Below are 25,226 nucleotides of genomic sequence, written 5' to 3' on the forward strand. Positions count from 1 at the left end.
TCTGTTGCTGTAAACAATAATTGGCCTCTATACCAAATGGATGTAAAAAATGTTTTTTTGCATGAGGATTTAGAAGAAGAAGTCTATATGAGCCTTCCTCCTGGTCATTCTCAAGAAAATCAAGAAGGCATGGTTTGCAAATTACATAAAGCTTTGTACGGCCTTAAACAGTCTCCATAGGCATGGTATGCAAAGCTTAGCTCAGTTCTTGAAAGCACAGGTTTTAAGAGAAGCAGAGCTGATTCTTCCTTATTTGTTAAAGAAGGATCTTTTGGAAGACTTGTGGTCTTAATATACGTTGATGATATTATCATCACTGGAAGTAGTGTGAATGAGATTAAAAAATTAAAGTTCTTTCTCTCAAGGAATTTTTCCATTAAGGATCTGGGCAATCTTAAATATTTCCTTGGGATAGAGATGGCTTCCTCAAAGAAGGGATTGTTTCTCAACCAAAGGAAATATGTGTTAGATCTCCTTCAAGAAACAGGAATGCTAGACTCCAAACCTATTGATAATCCAGTTAGTAGCAAAGGAACACTTGGTTTGGATGGAGATTTGTTATCTGATGTTGGTCACTACCAAAGGCTCATTGGGAGACTTATCTACCTCACCATCACTCGTCCAGATATCACTTTTGCTGTGAGCCAAGTGAGCCAATTCATGCATGCTCCACGAACTAGTCACTGGACAGCAGTCAAAAGAATTTTGCGGTATCTAAAAGGCTCTCCAGGTCGCGGTATTTTAATGAGAAGGAATGATCACTGCCAAATCGTTGGGTATTGTGATGCTGATTGGGCTGGCAGTCCCGTTGATAAAAAATCGGTCACTGGATATTGCACGTTTGTTGGAGGAAACTTAGTCTCTTGGAAGAGTAAGAAACAAAGTGTTATTGCCCGTTCAAGTGCTGAAGCAGAGTATAGAGCAATGGCCTCCATCACCTGTGAGTTAATTTGGCTGCAATATTTACTTAAAGACTTGGGTTTTGGCACTTCACAGCCCATAAAACTCTTCTGTGACAATCAGGCAGCTATGCATATTGCTTCAAATCCTGTATTCCATGAAAGAACCAAACACATTAAAGTTGATTGTCACTTTATCCGTGAGAAAGTTCAAGCTAATGTCATTCAAACTGTGTTTGTCAGGAGTGGTGAGCAGCTGGCTGACATTCTCACCAAAGGCCTACCTTCAGTTCAATTGCATCGTCTTCTGTCCAAGCTTGGCTCTATCAATTTTCTAGAGCAAGCTTGAGGGGGAGTGTTGGAATAATTAAGTATAGCATTAATGTCTTAATGTCTTAAGCTATTTATGGTTCTCTGTTACCTATCTTCGGTTAATTAGCCGTTTATGTTAATTGCCTTGGGCATATCAGGAGGCCTCATTAGTAATTGTTGTTGGCCTTTATGTCTGGTAGTTAGCTGGTGTACGTTCTCTATATGTACTTGAGAAGTTCAGTCCTCTGGATATAATGAATAGTTAATCTTTCTATTCTAGTTTATTATCTCCTTTGTTTCTATAATATTTAATTTATTTTTTACTATCGTATTTAATGATTTTTAATTTATCTCCATTAATCACACATTGATTATCCAATGCATTTTGGGACTATTGAATGTATTAAAGGGTGTTACTACATTTCACAGCCCGAACTATGACCAATAGTACTCACGACCTATAAAATAGAGCGCATAGTGAGAATTACCATTCATTAAAAGACGTTACAAAGAACTATCCTGCATATTTACAAAGACAATGAAGACATACTTATATTTAAAAAAAAAAAAAAACTCTCAAAACAATTATGCTTTTGGATTGTATAATAATTTTTTGTTTTTTTTTTTTTTTAAAGGATGGATTGTAGACTCTAAAAGAAAATTTTCAGTACTAGCTATTTGTCTTAAGTTCAAATCCACCTTCCCCTAAATCAATAAAGAAGAAAAGGAATTATCCCAATAAATGAATCGGGGTGTTCAAAAGTTAAACCTGTGTGTGGACAAGTAAAAAAGAGAAGGGAGTATTGATTTATTTTTAACAAAATCAATTTTAAGGAATGTTTAGACATTTTCTAGAACAAATTAACTTTTGAAGTTTCAAAGTCGAAACAAATATAGATAAAATAAAGCTTAGTTAACTACATACTTTGTCCTTGGCAACAAAAATATTACAAATTATGTAAAAAAAAAAGTAAAATTCGAGAAAAGGGCCAAACATTTACACATATTCGCAGTTAAGGATGCGACATTCAGAGTGTTCTAATTAAAGATTCCACTTTCACTTACAGTTCAATCAAGGACTTTCCGTCAACTCTATTATAACATCAATTAAAAATTGAACATATGCCAAACACATAACCAATTTTTAGGATTAATTTCCTCATTTCAGCTGTAAAATATATTAAAATAAATAAAAATAGTAAATTTAAAAGCCAAAATTGACCATATGAAATTTGGTCCCACTTTTAAAGCTTATGCGGACAAAAAATAATAAAAAATTATAATACTGTTAAAATATATTTAAAAACTTAAGAAATAACAATGGAAAAGAAGAAGAAGAAGAAAGCATGCTCAGCCACATCCATGCACCCACCACATGGGTCCCACCCGAAACCCAACCCCTCCCCCCCCACCACGTGGGTCCTACTCGAAACCCAACCCCTCAAACCCCACCACCAAGCCCCGACCCTCCCCCTTGCCATTGTTCTTTCGTAAGTTTTTAAAATATATTATATTTTTCACATAAGCCTTAAAAGTGGGACCAAATTCCATATGGTCAATTTTGGCTTTAAAGTTTATTATTTTTATTTATTTTAATATATTTTACGACTAAAAGGATGAAATTATTCTTAAAAATTGGTCATGTGCTTGGCATATGATCAATTTTTAACAAATGTTATAACAGAGTTGACATAAAGCCCTTGATTGAACCGTAAGTGAAAGTAGAGTCCTTAATTGGAAAACTTTGAATGTTGCATCATCAACTGCGAATGGGTGTAAATGTCAGGTCCTTTTGCTCCAAATCAGTTAATTGAGCAAAACGGCATTTTAAGAAAACAAAAATCTACATTTGTAAATAGGATGATGAATCAAGCAAACAATGGCCCATTTTAAAATCGGAAAACATTGATCTCTAATACATACTCCATCCATGCAGCTACTATGTCATTACGTACTCGATCTGTCCATGCACATACTTCAACCAATTAAGCACTTTTAGTTTTCTTTTCACTATTTTTTCTTAAATTTTCTAAATTTGTTTCAACTTTTTTTTTTATTTATTTTTTAAAATTTAATATATGAACACGAATTTTATAAATACACACATCAGAAGAATATTAGTTACTATTGTTGTGATATGCATTTTATTCTCTCAGATTTTACTTTCTTTCGTCAAACTTGATTTCTAGTAGTAGCCATAAATTTCATTGAGAAACTTATATTTTATATATAAGCATTTACTCGTTTTAGAAAGAGAAATAAAGTACTAAAAAGGAAAAAAATATAACCATATATTTACATGCTTTATAATATATTTTTCTTCTTCCTTATTTTTCACTATTTATGGTATTCAAATATGAGTAACACATTTATGTACTTACCAAACAATAGCAACAGAAAAAGAAACATTTGTACACTTGCCAAATAGATATAGGAGGAAGATTCTGGACTAGATACGAATTCATCCAAAACCAAAACCTAGAAGCCCATTGTTTCTCAAACCCTTCTGGCCACCTTTTGGAACCGTCCCTAGCTCCTATCTATAAATTGAACCCAAGATTGAGGTGATTTTGCACATACGAAAATCTCTTAAGATTGTATTTGGGGATTAAGCTTTGATTAAGTATGTATTGGGGCTTCAGCTTCGATTAAGGAGATAGAGGAGATGGTAATTGGGGGGATTATTAGGCTGTATTTGGGGGCAGCTGCAGAAAGCCAAGATGAAGATGAAGATGCAGATGATACTTATGAAGGACCTCAAGGTCCTCAATTAAGATCAAACCGGAGCAATGATTTACCAGAGGTATATTGTATGTCATTAACGATTTACTATTAGTATCTCTTTTTATTGTTTGGTTGCTGGATATATTACTCACTATAACATTAATTTACACATTAATTTATTTTGTCAATTCTAATATATATGGATTTTCTGTATGTTGTAGCCTTCTTATGAGAATTTGGTAAGGCGAAAACGTTACGAGTTTTCCGCGAGAGAAGACGAGCTCCAAGTTCACTTAAGAATGGTTCTTGATCTTGCAGCTCTCTCTCTCTCTCTCTCTCTCTCTCTCTCTCTCTCTTACACACACACGAACACACACATGCATACATAAATAAGAAATCTACCAAATCTATTAATTAAAATATGTCTCATATTTCAAATTTGGCCGGTTTTATTTTTCTTTGGGGTTTGTTTTTTTTATTTTCTATTTGATCTGTTGGCTTTTCTTATTTTGAGTAAAAGTTTGTTTTCTTACCCCTAATTAAAGATTTTTTAGCTTTCTTATGGCAAATCAACTCTAGAGTTGAAGAAAGTATACATCTTGGCTGTATTGGTGTATTGTTGTAGTTTAGTTGTTTGGTTGTGTTTATGTTTGTTGCTTTGCTCATTTCTTGGTTATTTCACTGTGTGGTTTTTGTAGATGGCTGGGTCAACAAAATTAGACTGCAGAATGTGGTTCGACACAATGTTTGTCAACACATCATCAAAAAAGAGAAAAAGCAGCTCAAACATTACTAAAGCTCTCATTGTGGATATACTCTCCAGGCTACCAGTGAAATCTATAGCAAGATTTCATTGTGTATCCAAGTCTTGGCCTATTCTAACCTCCACCCTTCAATCCGTTTCAAAGCACCTGAACCATGCAATCATGGCTGGCCACAAACTGTAGCAACACCTTCAAACTGTTTGTCTCAGCTAGACCTCTCCTTTCCATAGACTATAATGATGGTGTTCCTGCAACGAGAGAGCTCGATTCCCCCGTGGTAACGATCGAGTATGAGAGAATTTTGGGTTCTTGTAATGGCTTGGTATGTCTAGAAATTGACCATAACATCATTGTCTTATATATGGTTGTATGAAACATTGAGGCTCATACTGTTAGTATTTGAGTATTGGCCATGTCAGCGTTGGTTTGTTGATGAACTGTTAAGATTGAGGGTTCTGATGTATTCTGTTAAATAGTCCACCAATAGGATTTCTGATGTAGCCTATATATATATAAGTATAAGGCCGGCATGATTCTAAGTGTATTAGTGTGTGAAATAATATTCAATCTTAATGAAATAGAATTTTCTTCTCTCTCTCTCTCTCTCTCTCTCTCTCTCTCTCTCTCTCTCTCTTCTCTTCCCTTCCCTTCTATCTCAACCACCTGGAGCAAACACCCACCCCCACAGAGCATCGCACCTGTGACAAAAAAACCCACACTCAAAAAGAGTACAAATGTTTATTTTGTACAAATTATCTATTTGGCTGAGTGTACAAATGTTTCTTTTTCTGTTGCTATTGTTTGGTAAGTAACTTAAATGTATAACTCATATTTGAATACCATAAATAGTGAAAAATAAGGAAGAAGAAAAAAAATATTATAAAACTTGTAAATGGTTATATGTAATGGTTATATTTTTTTTTTCCTTTTTAGTACTTTATTTCTCTTTCTAAAACTTGTAAATGGTCATTTATAAAATATAAGTTTCTCAATTCAATGAAATTTATGGCTACTAGCCTTATACTAAAAATCAAATAGTTTCACAAAAGATCTCAAAAAGAGAGCAGTTTTATTTACCTCCTTTAACTCAGGTGTATGTTCACCTCTTATATAAAATGCTGTCATGTGTTTAAAAAACTAACTATGAGTTAATCTATTGTATTTAATTATTTCTGATGTTATAATGATGAGAGAGAAAAATAATTTGAGAACTCTTTTCTACTTTTACCCTTATCTTTTATTACTCAACTTTTTTTATCACCCATTAATTTCTCTTTTCTCTTTTATTTAATTATTTCTAATAATTTTTGCTTCTTTTGTTTTTTTCCTCTTCTCCAGTACGCCTCCAGTACTTAAAAAACCACATCCATTTTTTTGGGTCTTCCCCTGTATACACCTTTATCTATTTTTTTAACTAATTAAAAAATAAAATATTCCAACAACACATTTGCAATTTGAACAAAAAACTCATTTGCAAAGTTTAATCTAAAATGTTGGCCAAACAAAAATCTAAAACAACTCATTTGCATACATAGAAAATCCAATAAAAAAGTTACATGAGTTCAAAAAAAAAATTTATGTCGTTGCAACTATTCTTCTCTCTTCAAATGTTGCAACACCTTGGATTGACCTAAGAATTTGTTTGATCTGAAAAGGTCATGTATGAGACAAGAGAGAAGAATTCTTAGGCCCAAAAAAAATGTGTTGTTGGAATATTTTTTTAATTAATTAAAAAAGTAGATAAAAGGTGTATACAGGAGAAGACCCAAAAAAAGTGGATGTGGTTTTTTGGATACTGGAGGCATACTGGAGAAGAGCAAAAAAAAAAAAAAAAAAGGGGCAAAAATTATTAAATGGATGTGGTTTTTTGGATAATAGAGGCATATTGGCCTAGGAGAAGAGCAAAAAAAGCAAAAATTATTAGAAATAATTAAATAAAATAGAAAAGAGAAATTAATAGGTAATAAAAAAGCGGAAAAAAGTTGAGTAATAAAAGATAAGGATAAAAGTAGAAAAGAGTTGTCAAATTATTTTTTTCTCTCATCATTATAACATCAGAAATAATTAAATACAATAGATTAACTCATGGTTACTTTTTTAAACACATGGAAGCATTTTAGATGGGAGGTGTCAGGTGAGCATACATCTGAGTTAAAGGAGGTGAGCAAAACTGCTCTCAAGAAAAAAAAAACTCTAAGAGAATAAAATGCATATCACAACATAGTAACTAATATTTTTCCAAGGTGTGTATTTGTAAAATTCGTGTTTATATATTAAATTTTAAAAAATAAATAAAAAATAAGTTGAAACAAATTTAGAAAATTTAAGAAAAGTTAGTGAAAAGAAAACTAAAAGGGTTTGGTTGAAGTATGTGCATGGACAGATCGAGTACGTGCATTGATGGAGTAGCTGCATGGACAGAGTATGTGCAAGGATGGAGTACGTGTATGGACGGAGTGTGTATTAGAAATAAATGTTTTCTAATTTTAAAACGTACCATTGTTTACTTGATTCATCATCCTATTTACAAACGTAGATTTTTGTTTTCTTAAAATACCGTTTTGCTCAATTAACTGATAAAGTTTTCAACTCTCATAAAATGTAGGTTTTTTTTTTTTAACATAATATGTAGTTAACTAAGCTTTATTTTATGTATATTTGTTTCGACTTTGAAACTTCAAAAGTTAATTTGGTACTAGAAAATGTCTAAATTAACACTAAGAACAATGACATCAACTTTGAATACATGTTTGACGGTGAATCTGCACAACAAAGAGATGGATCGTAAGTATACCAACTTTCAAAAAAAAGTAATATAAGTGCATTCATTATAATTGACCAAAACTTACTTTTTATTTAATTTCAGGAATGACTGCGGAATCTTCATTATGCACTACATGATAGAGCTTGCAAATAAAAACAAAATTCCATCTAATTTGACATATGAGTACATACTTAGTTTCAGAGTGAGATTGCTTCATGAAATCATCAACCATCAGGAAAGTTGGAGCTCAAAGAAGGCAAAACAAGCTCAGGCAGAAGCACACATATTAGAAACAGACTTCCTAACATGATAGATGAAAAAACAGTGGGTTTCAATTGCACATTGAACAAGTTCAAAGTGTTTTTCCCCTTTATGTATTTCAGTTTCAGTACTCTATGTATTTTCCAGTCTTATGTTTAAGTACTTTAAGTTCTTGATTCACACAGACAAGCGATAGTTTCTATTTAGCAAAATTAAAATATCAATTTTATTTGTTTTCATTTATTTAAAATATATGGATTTTATTCTCTGGTCAGTAATTGTCCCACAGTGTGTGCAAAAATAAAAATTGAAACCGCACTATTTAAGAAAAAAGAAAAATAAGAGGCAACCATTAAGTGATTGTTGATGTTCATCAGACACTCTTGAATAGTTACTGGTTCCTCGAATTGATATCTATCTTTTCTTGGCCCTTATCTATGTGCAACAGTGTTTGGTTTCTGAATTTTGATTTGCCAAGTTAAATGATTGACTTATGGAAAATTCACACGCTGTGTGACAATGACCATTACACAAAAAAAAAAAAAAAAAAAAAAAAAAAAAAGCTTATTGAGAGCCTTAGGGTGCAGCGGCACATGCTCTTTTAGGTGATTGACAAATCAATGACTGTGCAACAATGTTTGGTTTCTGAATTTTGAAAAAAATCCAAAAAAAAAAAAAAAAGCATAAACATAACCATTATGTAATTGAGAAACCAGTAGTTGTGCAACAATGTTTGGTTTCTGAATTTTGAAAAAAATCCAAAAATAAAAATAAAAAAGCATAAACATAACCATTATGTAATTGAGAAACCAGTAGTTGTGCAACAGTGGTTGGTTACCAAAATTGTTTTACAGTCTTGCGGTGCAGCGATACGCTGCTCTTTCATATGATTGAATAAACCATATGACCCTCCCACACTAAGCAAAGTATAACATTGACCGGTACCATTTCAACGAAAAAGTCCTTATATATTGAAAGCCTTAGGGTGCAGCTACATGTTGCTCATTTATGTAATTGAGAAACCAGTAGTTGTGCAACAGTGTTTGGTTACTAAACTTGTTTCACATTCTTGCAGTTCAGCGGCACGCTGCTCTTTCATATGATTGAATAAACCATGTGACCCTCCCACACTAAACAAAGTATAGCATTAACAATTTCAACGAAAAAGACCTTATTGAGAGCCTTAGGGTGCAGCGGCATGCTGCTCATTTATGTAATAGTAGCTGTGCAGTAGTGTTTGGTTACTAAAATTGTTTCATAGTTTTGTGGTGCAGCGGCACGCTGCTCTTTCATATGAAGGAATAAACTATGTGATCCTCCCAAACTAAACGAAATATGAGAATGACCATTTCAACAAAAAAGAGCTTATTGAGAGCCTTAGGGTGCAATGGCATGATGCTCTTTTAGGTGATATATTGACAAATCAATGACTATGTAAACAGTGTTTTTCTGAATTTTGAAAAACTTTTCTTATTTTCCCCAAGTTGAGTGATTGTATACATGTTATTCTCCTTTTGAAAAATCACAAAATTTATACCAATTTGCACAAAAAAAATTTTGGTTGAGAGGCTTGCGGTGCAGTGGCATGCTGCTCTTTTATGTGATTGTAAAACTAGTGGCAGTGCAACAGTATTTGGTTACTAAAATTGTTTCACAGTCTTGCTCTTTGATATGATTGAATAAACATGTGATTCTCCCACACAAAGTATGACAGTCCCATTTGACTTGGTTAAATAGCTTTAATCTTTGAAACTTGGTTGATCACTCTCTTTTGATACCATACAAGTTTATGAACAAAACATGAAAAGCAATCTCTGAAAAAGTTAAAATAATATATAAACTCAATCAGTAACTGTTCCACAATCAACATCAGACACAATTAAAACTCAAAATATATCTATTTCAAATAGAATCGATAATCCATGACAATGTGCTTAAAAAAGTAGAAATCCAATACTAATTAAAAAAAATATATGTAAAAAATCTAAGTCACTCAAACCCTACAAATGAAGAAAAAAAAAAAAAAAAAAAAAAAAGCTACTTCAAATATCACTTTGAATGACACGAGTACAAGTGCGCTTGTTGTGCTTTCCGACTTCACCACAATGGCAACACTTGATGAGCCTTTTCTTGCTTTCACCACTAGATTTTACTCTGTCTTTTTGGTCTTCCCGGTTATCTCTTAGAAACTGGAGGAAGAATCACTGCTGATTCCAAATCATCATCAACCAAACCCTTCTCAAGATCTGGTATAGGATAGATCCCAAACTCATATGCTTTCATGTGGTAAATTGACAGGACCGTCCCCAAATTCCACCCTGAAATCCCGGAGTGATCCTGTAGGATCTAAAACTAAGGAAAATCTTATCAAAAATTTGACAGACCCTCCTCTGAAATTGAACTAACCCAAATCTGTCAAACATGGAATACACTTCTATTTATCAACAACCAACCCCAACCACAAACCAAAAACGAGGCTCAAACCCACACTAAGTAATACTTCACCAAGATCAGAGCATAACTATTAAGGATTTGCAATCACATCTCATTAAAACAATTACGAGCACAACCTTAATTCCATAATATCAATTTGGCGGGGATGGACAACTAAGATGCCTCGACGTGGTGAGGCTTGACCTCAACGATCGCTAATACTTGAGGGGAAACGTTAAAAACAAAACGTGAGACAACCTCAGTGAGCGGACAAAAATAAGCTCTAAAACATTCCATTTGAAATATTTTTAATAAAATAGTTCCTTTTTAAAGAACTCCTTTCTTTTTGAAAACCCCCAGTTTTAAAACCGTTTCACAAACCACTTTCGAAAATCACCACAAGGCTGTGAATCAACCTAATGCATATGAAAACTCATAAATCTGAAATATAGAGGAATCTCAAAAATAATACAATTCAAAATGAATAAATATAATCATCATATGCACACTGTGACGTCCCGAAACTGGGAACACCACAGCGGCACCCGTCTTAAAGATCCTGAGACTATAATACCCCTTACCCCGAGTATTATATTCCCAAGCTCTCTAAAACGAGTTAAGCCCTTTTTATTGAAGAACCCGGGTTGGATCAGAGTAGTAAAAATACAACGGAAGAAATTACTGAAAATGCCTCATATTATAAATAACAGTAAAGAGTACCAACCCGTGAGGGTTATGTGTTTCAAATACACTAACCCTAATGCTACATAATAAAACAGTAGATAAACAGATATGTCAGGATAGTCCAACCCCCGCCAGAGTGATTCAGTCTTCAACAAAGTGGTGCAACAAATTGGACTCATGGATAGCCATTGGGATATGCCACCTACGAGGATGAAAGAGAAACACCACCACAGATCCAAAGAAAGGATCTAAACCAGATAGCAAGACTGAAACTGACAAGCTGCAAGTGCCACACCCACGACCTCAATCTTGGTCTCCAACAACTGGATTATCTGCACTCACAAGAGTACAGTAGGGGGTAAGCGTCACATACGTTCATCGCTTCCCCTCGAGGGAAAATCCTGGGTAGGTTTGAAAGCAATACTCAAAAATATAGGATTTCAAGGAAAACAGTTTAAAAGCAATGCACACCCAAAAACAGGGTATCAATATCAATAATATTGTAACCAAAACCAGTAATGATAAAGATAGTTATGCCAATAATCAGTGAGTAAAGCCTTTGCATGCTCATACATCTTTTTCAGTGAAAATCCTTCCTGTCACGTGACATAGTTCAGAAACATACCTGCGACCGATCACATACAGGCCAACCACCAGTATCGGAAATTCAACCACCACCTCGATACTGTGGTGAGAGTATCCATTTACCTGGTAATACCACATTGGTTAGCCTCCCCAGAAGGACATTCGACTAACCAGTCCGTACTTACCCCTCCGGAGGTTTAGGGGATCGAAACCCAAGGTCACAACACGTGCCCGTTACTCTCAGGTCGTCCAAGGTATCACACAGAAAATCACACAAATATGCCATACAAAAATCATGCACATTCTCTGTGAAAGACATTTTCATATACATATAGTACGAAAATAGGCAGGAAATCCAATAACCGGGATATGGTACCTTCCCCCTACCTGCTTTACCAAAGTGTGTCCCCTGCCTGATCCCTTTCCTGTGTCTGGGTCCCACTTGTACCTGTTGGGAAACTGGAGATCCGAATCCGACGACAGCTATTAGGAACGTACTAAACGTACTCTCGACCTTGTCTGTTAAGATCAGGTAAAATTTAGAGGTTTGGCACTAGCGTAACTTGCTAGGCTTCTCTAAATTCTTGATCCGGCATGACCCTGCTCCCCGAGGCAGACAGTCATGTCAGACCGTGTGGTTTCTAAGTTTATTTTAATTTATTGTCGAGGAGGTTGATCAGATATGAACCTTACAACGTGACCAGGTCAGTGCATGGGGAAACTGAGGGAGCTCTGGCTCAGTACCCAACGCTTGTATGCTCATGGACTGACCTTAGTCATCACGTTATTTGGTTACCACTGATATGGCCTCAATATTTATTAAGTTCATTTAATAACAACAGTTAAACGGTGTTTCGTCTATAACCACCACTTAAACAACAGCAAATCAAATAAGCTGGGTTAAGGGTATACCTGTTGAAGACTTCCCACGAGCAGAGTCTCGGTATTACTAGACTTGCTAAATAATAAGATTAAAATAGCCTAATTAACAAGAGATTTATTTAACAAAATTTTAGCAGAAATTCGACAGGGATCAAGAAATTACCTATGGAGCTCAGAAATGATTTTTTTAAAACTTTACCAAAACATAGCCTTCACACTACTAGAATTGAAGAGCTCGTCGCCACGATTGCGTAGGCGAAATCGGATCGTCGATCGGAGCTCCAGAACTCAAGATAAACTCAAAACAAGATTGAAGAAGAGAGAGAAAGGAGGAGAGAGGAGAGAGAAGCTCTCTCTTGGGAAGCGTGCGGCTGAAATGAATGAAGAACCAGCTGAGTTCACGCCACTATTTATAGGAAGAGTGAGTGAGTCAACTCGGTTGACTCATCCGAGTTGACTGGGTTGACTCAAGTCAACCGTCATAACTTTGACCAATGAGAACTTGACACGTGGCGAAGGCTTTGACACTTGGCTGCACATGCAGCCATCAGATCTTGCTGCCATGCATCGTTGGACGCTCCAGATCGTGCCACGTGGCGCGATCTGGTGTTTTTCCTATTTTATTTTTCTTTTTCCTATATTTCTTAACTTCAAAAATTAATTAAAAATAGCTCGGGACTCGGAAAAATACCCCGAAAAATACTACGGACTCGTATCGACTAGTACTAATTAACTATGAGGTCAAATTACCAATTTGCCCTTTAGAAAAATTTTGAAAATTTCAAGCTCCACAAACTAAGATAAAATGCTTTTAAAAATGAAATTTTGGGAAATTCATAAAATAATCTCCCGGACTCGGAATAATACGAGACTTGCTCCGTTGGGTTCGTGAGTAAAAGTACCACCTTTTAAAGGTCTAACTTGGGTCAAAACTCTAGTCAAAGTTGGTCAAACAATTAAAGCTTAAGGTGAAAAATACGATTTTCCGCCAAACAAATTTCTAGAAAAATTCTAGAAATTAAAGAAAAATTCCAAAATAAATTTGGAAAATTTTGGGTCTCACATCCTCCCCTACTTAGAAAAAATCTCGTCCTCGAGATTACCTGAGTTCACTGAAGAGATGCGGGTATCTCTTCCTCATGTCGGATTCCAGTTCCCATGTCGCTTCCTCGACTCCGTGGCGCTGCCACTGAACTTTTACAAGTGGTACCTTCCTATTCCTGAGTTGTTTCGTCTCGTAAGCTAAAATAGAAACAGGTCCTTCCACATAAGGCACGTTTGGTTCGAGCGGTAAACCAATCCAAGGCATCACTTGAGGGATGTCAGGCACACTCTTTTTCAACTGGGACACATGGAATACGTTATGTATGTATGCTAACTGAGGCGGCAACTCCAACCTGTAAGCAACTTTCCCGACACGTTCCAAAACCTTGAACGGTCCAATATACCTGGGTGCCAACTTGCCTCGCATACCAAACCGAAATGTACCCTTCAAAGGACTAACTTTTAGAAACACCAAGTCCTCAACTTGAAATTCCAAAGGCTTCCTCCTTCGATCAGCGTACGATTTCTGCCTACTCTGGGCGGTTTCTAGTCGTTTCTTGACCATCTTGACCTTTTCGGTCGTTTCTTTAATCACTTCAGGACCCAGAACAACTCGGTCCTCAACATCGGCCCAACAGAGTGGCGAACGACACGGCCTTCCGTAAAGTGCTTCGTACGGTGCCATCTTGATACTGCTTTGATAACTATTGTTATATACGAACTCGGCGAGCGGTAAGTACTCACTCCACTTACCTCTGAAATCTAGAACACAAGCTCGCAACATATCTTCCAGTATCTGAATAACTCTTTCAGATTGCCCATCCGTCTGCGGATGATAGGCACTGCTAAGATTCAACTGAGTGCCTAATTCAGATTGTAACTTCCACCACAATCGAGACGTAAATCGGGGATCTCGATCGGAAACAATCGTCTTCGGAATACCATGCAATCGAACAATCCATTCGACATAGAGATCAGCAAAATAATCAACGGGTGAGTTCATCTTGACCGGCAAGAAATGAGCTGACTTCGTGAGTCTGTCCACGATAACCCAAATACCGTTGTGCCCTTTTGTATTTCTCGGCAGATCTGTGATGAAATCCATAGTAACACAATCCCACTTCCACTCTGGAGTAGGTAACGGTTGCAACAATCCAGACGGCTTCTGGTGTTCGGCTTTCACTTGTTGGCAGGTCACACAGTGATTAACAAAATCAGCCACGTCTCTTTTCATACCTTTCCACCAGTATCTTCGTTTCAAATCTTGATACATTTTCGTTCCTCCAGGGTGCATAGCAAAACTGGTAGAATGAGCTTCGTTCAGAATCCGTTGTCTTGTTTCTTTCCTGTTTGGCACAACTATTCGGCCTCTGTATCTCAAACTTCCATCAGAATGTACCTTCCATTCCCCAGGTGCATCTCCTGAGTATACCTCTTTCTTTTTCTGTTGTATCTCTAGATCCTCTTCTTGTTCTTGAACTAATTCTTGCTCCAATTGGGGCTCAATCTGCATACTTGCAATCCTTCCATCATGGCGTACGTTGACTTTGTACTGATCCAAAGTCTGTAGGATCTCCCGTTCAGCCATCAATAAACTGGCTAGAGTGTTTTTCTTCCTGCTCAGTGCATCAGCTACTTTGTTGGCTTTTCCTGGATGATACTGTAATTCAAAATCATAATCTTTAAGATACTCCATCCAGCGTCGTTGTCGCAAATTCAGATCTCTCTGAGTGAATATATGCTTGAGGCTCTTGTGATCTGAGAAAACAGTGAATCGGCCTCCATACAAGTAGCATCTCCAGATTTTTAGAGCGTGTACAACAGCGGCTAACTCCAAATCATGAGTTGGATAATTCTTTTCATATTCCTTCAACTGTCTTGAGGCATAGGCTATCACTCGCCCATTCTGCATCAGTACACATCCGACTCCTATTATGGACGCGTCGGTGTAGACTTCATAAGGATCTTCATTGTTGGGTAAGACTAACACTGGGGCAGTTGTCAGTCGTTTCTTGAGCTCTTGGAATGCTTCTTCACACTTCTCGTTCCATTCAAACTTGAATCCTTTTCTGAGTAATCGAGTCATCGGGGTAGCAATCTTGGAAAAACCTTCTACGAACCTTCTGTAATAACCTGCTAATCCAAGAAAACTACGGACTTCTGTCATGCTCTTCGGTTGTTCCCAATTCAGAACTGCTTCGATCTTCTTGGGATCAGGAGATAATCCTTTTTTCTGAGATGATGTGGCCAAGGAATTGTACCTCTTTCAGCCAAAATTCACATTTTGACTTCTTGGCGTAAAGTTGCTTTTGAAGTAATGTCTGTAGAACAATTCTCAGATGCTCTTCATGCTCTTCCTTACTCTTGGAGTAAATCAGGATGTCGTCGATGAAGACAATAACAAATTTGTCCAAGTATGGACGGAATGCTCGGTTCATCAGGTCCATGAATGCGGCAGGTGCATTTGTCAATCCAAACGGCATCACAACGAACTCATAATGTCCGTATCTGGTACGAAAAGCAGTCTTTGGGACGTCTTCGTCTCGAACTCTGAGTTGATGGTAGCCGGATCTGAGATCAATCTTTGAGAAGTACTTCGCTCCACTAAGTTGATCAAACAGCTCGTCAATTCTTGGCAATGGATACTTGTTCTTTATTGTGACTTGGTTCAGCTTCCGGTAGTCTATGCAGAGTCGCAATGTCCCGTCATGCTTTTTGGCAAATAGAACAGGGGCTCCCCATGGTGATATACTTTCTCTGATAAAGCCCTTCTCCTTCAAGTCGTCTAATTGCTTCTTCAGCTCCACCATCTCGGCTGGTGCCATGCGGTAGGGCGGGATTGAAATAGGTTGAGTGCCTGGTACAAGTTCAATCTTGAATTCTACTTCTCTTGTTGGTGGGATTCCGGGCAGATCTTCTGGAAAAACGTCTGGGTATTCGTCTACCACTGGTATTGGTTTATCTTTCTTCTGCTTGGCTTGTGTGGAAATGATGAGTGAATAGCATAGCATAGCTCTCTTGCTTTTGAAACAAACTCTCAGCAATGGGTTGATGGGTTGTAGCGGTTTGTGCAATCGAATGATCACCTCTTCTCTGTTACTCGTGACTACCTTCACTTTTCTTTTCTCACAATCGATCTGTGCCTGATTTTCTTGTAACCAATCCATTCCTAGAATAAGGTCGTAGTAATCCATGTTCAAAGGGTATAGGTTTGCTGTCAAGACTCGGTTTTGGACTACTAGTTGGCAAGATTGGTAAATTCTATCTACTTCGGTTGTTGTTCCAATGGGTGTACTCATGTGGATGGTTTCAGCTAAAGGTTCAGGTTGCAATCCTAATTTCTCAGTAAAGCTAACAGAGACAAATGAATGTGAAGCACCCGTATCAAACAAAATTCTAACTTCAGTATTAAAGAGCAGTATAGTACCGTCAAGTGGGGCTTCTTCCTGGTTAGCTCTTACTGCAAAAACTCGTCCTCCTCTAGCTGGTTGTGGTCTTCCTCCGCCACCTCTTCCTTGTCCTCCACGATTGTTGGGTTGTGGTGGTGCATGTTGCAATGGTTGAGCTCTAAATGGTTGTGGTGCAGCCTGTATCTGTGGTTGTGGCCTGGGGGCATTCTGCTGTGTTCTAGTAGGACAATCATTTCTGTAGTGGCCTTCACCTCCACACTGGAAACAAATTTGAAGTCTAGTCCTCTTCCAGTTTCTTTGGTTTCGGGAGGGTCCCCCCCTCTGAAAATTTCTTCTTTTTCCTAGTCTTGTTCCCTCAGACCTCGCAATTTCCCCTTTCTGTCTAGTTGCAAGGAAATCCTGCTCCTGAGCATAAGCAGCATTGACCACATCTTTGAAAACTGTAAACCTTTGACTTGCCAAGTATTGGCGAATCCCGTTCTTCAGACCTTGCAGAAATCTGACAGTCTTTGCCTTCTCATCATTCATGGTAGATGGGACGAAACGTCCAAGTTCAGTAAACTTTCCCACGTATTCAGAAACAGTCATGTTTCCCTGCTCTAGATCCATGAATTCCTTCATCTTTGTCATCTGCAGTGGCTCGGGAAAATATCTGTCGTAGAACAATTCCCTAAATCCTTCCCAAGTCATAGTGTTAATATTTTCTCGGTGCCTAATGCATCTCCACCATCCGTCAGCTTCGCCTTCAAACACATGTGTAGCTAGCCAGATCTTGTACTCATCTGGTGCGTTAATCGACTCGAGCTTCTTCTCGATGTGCGTAACCCAATTCTCAGCTAAATCGGGTTCAGAACTTCCGTGAAACTTCATCGGCTTAGTCCTAAGGAAACGATCTAAGTACTCGCCTCGTCGCTTATCTTCACGTTCAGCAGGAGTGAGACGGTTACCAGCTTGTTGAGCAAAGAAAGCCTGCATAAATTCAGCCATTTGTTGCGGGTCGAACCGATTATTGGCATTACTGTTAGTTCGATCGAAACGGGGCGGCATCTTGTCAGCAAGACTGAAAACAAATAAGGGAATGATTGACACAAATAATAGAAGGAACAAAAGTGTTTCAAGGGAAAGACTTATCGAAGGATGTGTTTGGTTGGAAACTTCGAAGGAATCTGCTGAATCGGCTCTGGGTTGGCATATCCTGCATATTAGTAAAAATAATCTACTAACAATCTTACAAAGTTATTTATTTATTTATTTATTATTATTATTATTTTTTTTATAGGTCGTACCGCTCTGATACCACTTTTTCTGTGACGTCCCGAAACTGGGAACACCACAGCGGCACCCGTCTTAAAGATCCTGAGACTATAATACCCCTTACCCCGAGTATTATATTCCCAAGCTCTCTAAAACGAGTTAAGCCCTTTTTATTGAAGAACCCGGGTTGGATCAGAGTAGTAAAAATACAACGGAAGAAATTACTGAAAATGCCTCATATTATAAATAACAGTAAAGAGTACCAACCCGTGAGGGTTATGTGTTTCAAATACACTAACCCTAATGCTACATAATAAAACAGTAGATAAACAGATATGTCAGGATAGTCCAACCCACGCCAGAGTGATTCAGTCTTCAACAAAGTGGTGCAACAAATTGGACTCATGGATAGCCATTGGGATATGCCACCTACGAGGATGAAAGAGAAACACCACCACAGATCCAAAGAAAGGATCTAAACCAGATAGCAAGACTGAAACTGACAAGCTGCAAGTGCCACACCCACGACCTCAATCTTGGTCTCCAACAACTGGATTATCTGCACTCACAAGAGTACAGTAGGGGGTAAGCGTCACATACGTTCATCGCTTCCCCTCGAGGGAAAATCCTGGTTAGGTTTGAAAGCAATACTCAAAAATATAGGATTTCAAGGAAAACAGTTTAAAAGCAATGCACACCCAAAAACAGGGTATCAATATCAATAATATTGTAACCAAAACCAGTAATGATAAAGATAGTTATGCCAATAATCAGTGAGTAAAGCCTTTGCATGCTCATACATCTTTTTCAGTGAAAATCCTTCCTGTCACGTGACATAGTTCAGAAACATACCTGCGACCGATCACATACAGGCCAACCACCAGTATCGGAAATTCAACCACCACCTCGATACTGTGGTGAGAGTATCCATTTACCTGGTAATACCACATTGGTTAGCCTCCCCAGAAGGACATTCGACTAACCAGTCCGTACTTACCCCTCCGGAGGTTTAGGGGATCGAAACCCAAGGTCACAACACGTGCCCGTTACTCTCAGGTCGTCCAAGGTATCACACAGAAAATCACACAAATATGCCATACAAAAATCATGCACATTCTCTGTGAAAGACATTTTCATATACATATAGTACGAAAATAGGCAGGAAATCCAATAACCGGGATATGGTACCTTCCCCCTACCTGCTTTACCAAAGTGTGTCCCCTGCCTGATCCCTTTCCTGTGTCTGGGTCCCACTTGTACCTGTTGGGAAACTGGAGATCCGAATCCGACGACAGCTATTAGGAACGTACTAAACGTACTCTCGACCTTGTCTGTTAAGATCAGGTAAAATTTAGAGGTTTGGCACTAGCGTAACTTGCTAGGCTTCTCTAAATTCTTGATCCGGCATGACCCTGCTCCCCGAGGCAGACAGTCATGTCAGACCGTGTGGTTTCTAAGTTTATTTTAATTTATTGTCGAGGAGGTTGATCAGATATGAACCTTACAACGTGACCAGGTCAGTGCATGGGGAAACTGAGGGAGCTCTGGCTCAGTACCCAACGCTTGTATGCTCATGGACTGACCTTAGTCATCACGTTATTTGGTTACCACTGATATGGCCTCAATATTTATTAAGTTCATTTAATAACAACAGTTAAACGGTGTTTCGTCTATAACCACCACTTAAACAACAGCAAATCAAATAAGCTGGGTTAAGGGTATACCTGTTGAAGACTTCCCACGAGCAGAGTCTCGGTATTACTAGACTTGCTAAATAATAAGATTAAAATAGCCTAATTAACAAGAGATTTATTTAACAAAATTTTAGCAGAAATTCGACAGGGATCAAGAAATTACCTATGGAGCTCAGAAATGATTTTTTTAAAACTTTACCAAAACATAGCCTTCACACTACTAGAATTGAAGAGCTCGTCGCCACGATTGCGTAGGCGAAATCGGATCGTCGATCGGAGCTCCAGAACTCAAGATAAACTCAAAACAAGATTGAAGAAGAGAGAGAAAGGAGGAGAGAGGAGAGAGAAGCTCTCTCTTGGGAAGCGTGCGGCTGAAATGAATGAAGAACCAGCTGAGTTCACGCCACTATTTATAGGAAGAGTGAGTGAGTCAACTCGGTTGACTCATCCGAGTTGACTGGGTTGACTCAAGTCAACCGTCATAACTTTGACCAATGAGAACTTGACACGTGGCGAAGGCTTTGACACTTGGCTGCACATGCAGCCATCAGATCTTGCTGCCATGCATCGTTGGACGCTCCAGATCGTGCCACGTGGCGCGATCTGGTGTTTTTCCTATTTTATTTTTCTTTTTCCTATATTTCTTAACTTCAAAAATTAATTAAAAATAGCTCGGGACTCGGAAAAATACCCCGAAAAATACTACGGACTCGTATCGACTAGTACTAATTAACTATGAGGTCAAATTACCAATTTGCCCTTTAGAAAAATTTTGAAAATTTCAAGCTCCACAAACTAAGATAAAATGCTTTTAAAAATGAAATTTTGGGAAATTCATAAAATAATCTCCCGGACTCGGAATAATACGAGACTTGCTCCGTTGGGTTCGTGAGTAAAAGTACCACCTTTTAAAGGTCTAACTTGGGTCAAAACTCTAGTCAAAGTTGGTCAAACAATTAAAGCTTAAGGTGAAAAATACGATTTTCCGCCAAACAAATTTCTAGAAAAATTCTAGAAATTAAAGAAAAATTCCAAAATAAATTTGGAAAATTTTGGGTCTCACACACACTTTAAATATTTCAATCAATTGTAAATGCAACTCTAAAAAATATCATGCTCAATGATAAGTCATATGTTGAATGCTCAAACCGAAATTCAAACTCTGAAAAATAAAAAAGTTCTCATATGCATTTTGTAAATCAAATTACTATAAAACAACTTTAAAAGATGTCATGCTCAAAGCTAAATACCATGCTGAAAATTAACCTTGAAGTAATAAAAATCTGAAAACTGAAACTCATATCCTCAAACTTCTTTCATCTCAAATAAATACTCAATAAACTGAAAAAAATAAAACTGCTCAACTGAATAATATGCGCATTACAGATTAAAATGCTCCCATCTCAACTGCCCAACACCAAGCTTCCTTAATATGCGCATTACATCTCCCAAATGGTCTAATTTCTTGTCAATCCATTGAGTAATCATTAACACCAAGTTGTGAAAGGTTAGCAAAATCACCACAAATTTGAGTTCACTCTTAAATTAAATCTTTGTTTCACATGCTATCGACATAAGATGTACTCCCTTCCCTTTCTCATTTACTTGAATATGTTTTTGTCCGTACACATGATAGTTTCTCAATTCTCTTCTCAATTCTCGTTGTTGTAGTATCTGTATTATAATCCATAAGCGTCTATCCTTGGTTATCCTTATTCTAATCTAACAAATCTCAACTCCAATTTACAAGTACTATTCCATATCAACACTTAGCATCTATCCAACATATAATACACTATCAATCATTCGTTGAACACATCATCCAATTACAAGTCATGAAGCTTTCCTTTCATTCACATTTAATTTCAAATATTTGCATCAGTTTTACTCCACACTTCGCTAGATATTGGTTTACCCAAAACATCATTCTAATCACAATTCTCTGCTAAGTTTAAAGACTAGTCCAGTCCCAATTCTCTGCCTTAAACGGTAGAGCGGATCATGATGTTTAGGCGTAAGTTGCTGTTATTGCTTATGTTCTTTCTTGCTGATTGATGGTGTAATTCATATATGGGCTGAATTTCTTAAAACTTATTAACAGGTTGAGATGTCTTGGAACTCAACAGAAGTGATTTGTGATCAACTAGTGGAGGCTATTTTGAAGTTTGAATGATGGAATTGGAAGCGGGAACCTGTTGTTTTGCTTGGAGGTATGAAATAATAAAAGAGAAAAACCACAAGGAGCAGCTAAAATGTAATGAAATATAGTAGTAGAATGAGAATGAAGAGAGTAGTGAAAATGACTAGAGAGTTGAAACATTTTGTACGCATTCCAGAGATAATACATATGTTTCCCCATTAGAGATGGTATGCAGCTTTGTTTTACACTTGATTTACGAAGCATATATAGCACTGAGAAACCATTTGGTTAATAATTTAAAGAACTAGACTAGTCTGACTCTGTAAAATTAGGAAGAGAAAATATGTTTGCTAGTATATTTTGTATTGATATGAACAGCCTTCTTTATACAGAGAGTTTCCTAAACAGTAGGAGCTAATTCTGTAACACAGCTATACAACAAAGGAAAGAAATAAAAACAAATCAATTACAGAAGTAAATGCCTATTATAATAGACTGTCTCCTCCCCCTTTTCTTCAAATATAGTATGTTTCGTTTCATCAACAGTAGACTACAAAATAAAGCTAGACTACTTAAAATTAAAATTCAATATCAGCATAGACCCAACACGAGAGAGAGAGAGAGAGAGAGAGAGAGAGCTTTGGTAAAATAATCACATTTTGGCATCACATTGTACCATACCTCTTTTTTGAATGCTGATGGACAAGGACAACTTCCATCAACAAACCTCATGAGGTTTCGACTTTTCAGGAGAGGGCGGATTTGAGCCAACCAAACCAAGTAGTTGCTGCAATGCAGACGAACATTTAAGGAATTAGTGACAGTAGGAAACGAAACAGGTGCGGAACCGATGAGAGTAGACGAAGCACCAGATTCAGTTCCCATAATGATAAAAGAATAAAAGGTGTTTGAGTGTTTAAAGAGGAACTATGCAATAGCACAGGATCGACTAAAGTTGGGAAACTTTGTCAGTGCTCTGATACCATGATAGATTTGATGAAATCCTCGACACTTGAGGAGTTTACTGATATTGATATATATAGAACAGATTACAAACGTATGTAGACAAGCCCTTACAACACAAACTCCACAAGGCTTATCACACAAGAGAATACAGATACATACAAGATAAATACGTAATTATCTAACTTGGTGAACTAGTAGTAGAACTCTTAGATGAATGAGGTCTATCAATAGAATAGTTGGGTCTCACCCTTTTTATGGATAAAGCACACAATATGCTAAAATGTTTTACTTCTAGCATTACTTTATGCATGAACTTAAAAAGAGTACAAACAAGTCTAATAGGAGTACCTAACAGATATCATCCGTGGCTGGATATGTAACAACCAGTCAACCATACACATAAACACCCATTTCATCCCAACCTTCCAATGAATTGCCTGAGATTGTAATCCGAAGAGCCACCCTCCTTCACAGCCTCCTTAGCCAGATCTTTCCATTTTTGAGCATTCCTTCTTATCCTTTCCCCTCTCTCTCCATCCCCTATCACCATCTCCATGCACCTCTTAATCTCTTCACCTTCAACCACTCCCTCTTCATTCACTTGGGCTCTAACTCCAGTCCCCCACACCTCTTCCACTAACTTTGCATTTGTGGTTTGGTCTGAAAAGTGTGGGCACACCACCATTGGAACCCCGGCTACTAAGCTCTCTACAGTCGAATTCCACCCACCGTGCATCACAAAACACCCCACTGACTTGTGGCGCAGCACCTCCACTTGTGAACACCATGGCACAACTAACCCTTGTTCTTTCTTCATTGTATTCTTTATCATATTCTGAGCTTCTTCTCCTTCATCATTCTCTGGAAAGCGGATGACCCATAAAAATGGCAGGCCACTGTCAACCAGTCCATGCAATATTTCTTCAATTTGATTTGTCTTCAACACTATCATGGTCCCAAATGATACGTAAACCACCGAGCTATCCGGTTTTGAGTCCAGCCATTGAAGGTAATCATCTCCAGACTCGTCAAATAAGTCGCAACGAATTTGGGCATTGGGTTGATTATTTTCCTCCCAGAAAACAGTTGGAACCAAGGGTCCAATTTTAATCAGATTCACATTTCTGATAGCTTTGATTGCTGGTTCTTCTAACCCATCAAATGTGTTGAGTAGCACACAAGAGTTGGGGTCCTGTTGCAAGATTTGGACGTGTTCTTGAAAGGTAGGGAGGATCGAAACATGTGGACTGGTAGGTAAAAGAAAGGAAGGTACATCTGTGGTACCAAAAGGTGGCAACCCCTCTATTGTTATATTGCTTGGAAATGGAGTACTGCTACTATTGTTCACATAATAATTGAAGTAGTGGTGGCAAATAGCAAAGGAAGTGATGGACTGAATACAAAGAAAAGCAGAGGGTATACCAAAATTGTGTGCAACTTCAGCAGCCCAAGGGAGGAGGACGGTGTAGATTAGGAAGGTGACAGGGCAGTGCTCCTCAGAGAGTTTCTTCATTAAGGCTGTAAGTGATTGTGATCCCACGCGCTTGAGCTCAGACATCATGTGGTGGGGGTCCTTCGTGGGTCTGATTCCATCATCGAAGCCATCTGAGAAGGAATCATATGATAAGCCTTCAATGGAAGGGAAGGATTTTATTTGGGTAAGGCCGTAGACGGTGGTGGCGAAAGTGACGCGTGTGCCTCCAACGGTTATAAGGCGCTTCGCGAGTTGGAGAGTAGGGTTGAGGTGGCCTTGGCCGCGACATGTTATGAGAAGGAAGTGTTGGTGATTCTTGGCGTCCATAAAAATTTCTTGGCTTAATTAACCAGCAGTTAGCTATGGAGATTGGGGTTCTTGTTCAAAGTCATGGAGAAGGTGTTAAAGACTTAAAGCTTTTTGGACAATTAGACCCTAAAAAAAACAAAGAGCTTTTTGGACTTTTTGTACAGATTAGGTGAACTGCATCTAGTCATCTACACTGTATAAGTCTATGTTTAAGAATTATTTACTTGAGTGGATAAGATCATTTGACATAAATCACATGTCGATCCACATTTTTCCACCAAAATGGAGACCATCGGTTTAAAAACAGTGCTTTCCTAAATAAATTAGTATTATATTTTTCTTTATCTGGAAAGAAAAAAAAACTTTTTTTTTTTTGGGTAAATACCAAATAAACCCATTTAAGAAGAATGGATACCTGGCTGGTCCATTAATGGTGACTTTAGAACCTTATTTCCTTAATTACCTTTTTTGGCTATTTACTCCTATATCATCACGTGAAAAGCAAATACTAGAAAACAAAAAGAGCAAATGCATCGACATCAATTTCTATTGTAATTTAGCATCTATAAATAGGGGAAGCTTTTCATTGTTAAGTACGAGTTTTGAGACTATTAGATATCTCTTGTA

General features: G+C 37.5%; 1 protein-coding gene and 1 pseudogene across 3 annotated transcripts; both read right to left on the reverse strand.

Moving 5' to 3' along the window:
* Window positions 1–7,444: 7,444 nt before the first annotated feature.
* LOC147292573 (phloretin 4'-O-glucosyltransferase pseudogene) lies at window positions 7,445–24,841 on the reverse strand (annotated as a pseudogene). Of its 2 annotated transcripts, XR_015120452.1 has the most exons (3): window positions 23,165–24,841; window positions 22,532–22,637; window positions 7,445–7,461 (listed from the first exon to the last, which is right to left on the reverse strand). The product of XR_015120452.1 is annotated as a phloretin 4'-O-glucosyltransferase pseudogene, transcript variant X2 (transcript). The 2 variants fall into 2 exon arrangements; XR_015120451.1 differs by lacking the exon at window positions 7,445–7,461 and having other exon boundaries at window positions 22,202–22,637.
* Window positions 16,234–22,735, reverse strand: LOC147292574 (uncharacterized). The gene is made up of 3 exons (XM_086230886.1): window positions 22,578–22,735; window positions 16,388–17,822; window positions 16,234–16,269 (listed from the first exon to the last, which is right to left on the reverse strand). The coding sequence occupies exons 1-3, from the start codon at window positions 22,733–22,735 to the stop codon at window positions 16,234–16,236; spliced, it is 1,629 nt and encodes a 542-aa protein (XP_086087012.1).
* Window positions 24,842–25,226: the final 385 nt, after the last annotated feature.

The sequence above is a fragment of the Dryas octopetala genome, chromosome 2 (genome assembly GCF_963921425.1).
Source record: "Dryas octopetala chromosome 2, drDryOcto1.1, whole genome shotgun sequence".
Taxonomy (NCBI): domain Eukaryota; kingdom Viridiplantae; phylum Streptophyta; class Magnoliopsida; order Rosales; family Rosaceae; genus Dryas; species Dryas octopetala.

Excerpts from the sequence above, each read along its gene's own strand:
- LOC147292574 (XM_086230886.1), bottom strand. The coding sequence starts at position 22,735 with ATGGGAACTGAATCTGGTGCTTCGTCTACTCTCATCGGTTCCGCACCT. Across the intron at positions 17,823-22,577 it reads AAAAGTCGAAACCTCATGAG|TCTTGCTGACAAGATGCCGC; the intron begins GTTTGTTGATGG and ends ATTTGTTTTCAG. Across the intron at positions 16,270-16,387 it reads CCATCAACCCATTGCTGAGA|AAGATCTGCCCGGAATCCCA; the intron begins GTTTGTTTCAAA and ends ACGTTTTTCCAG.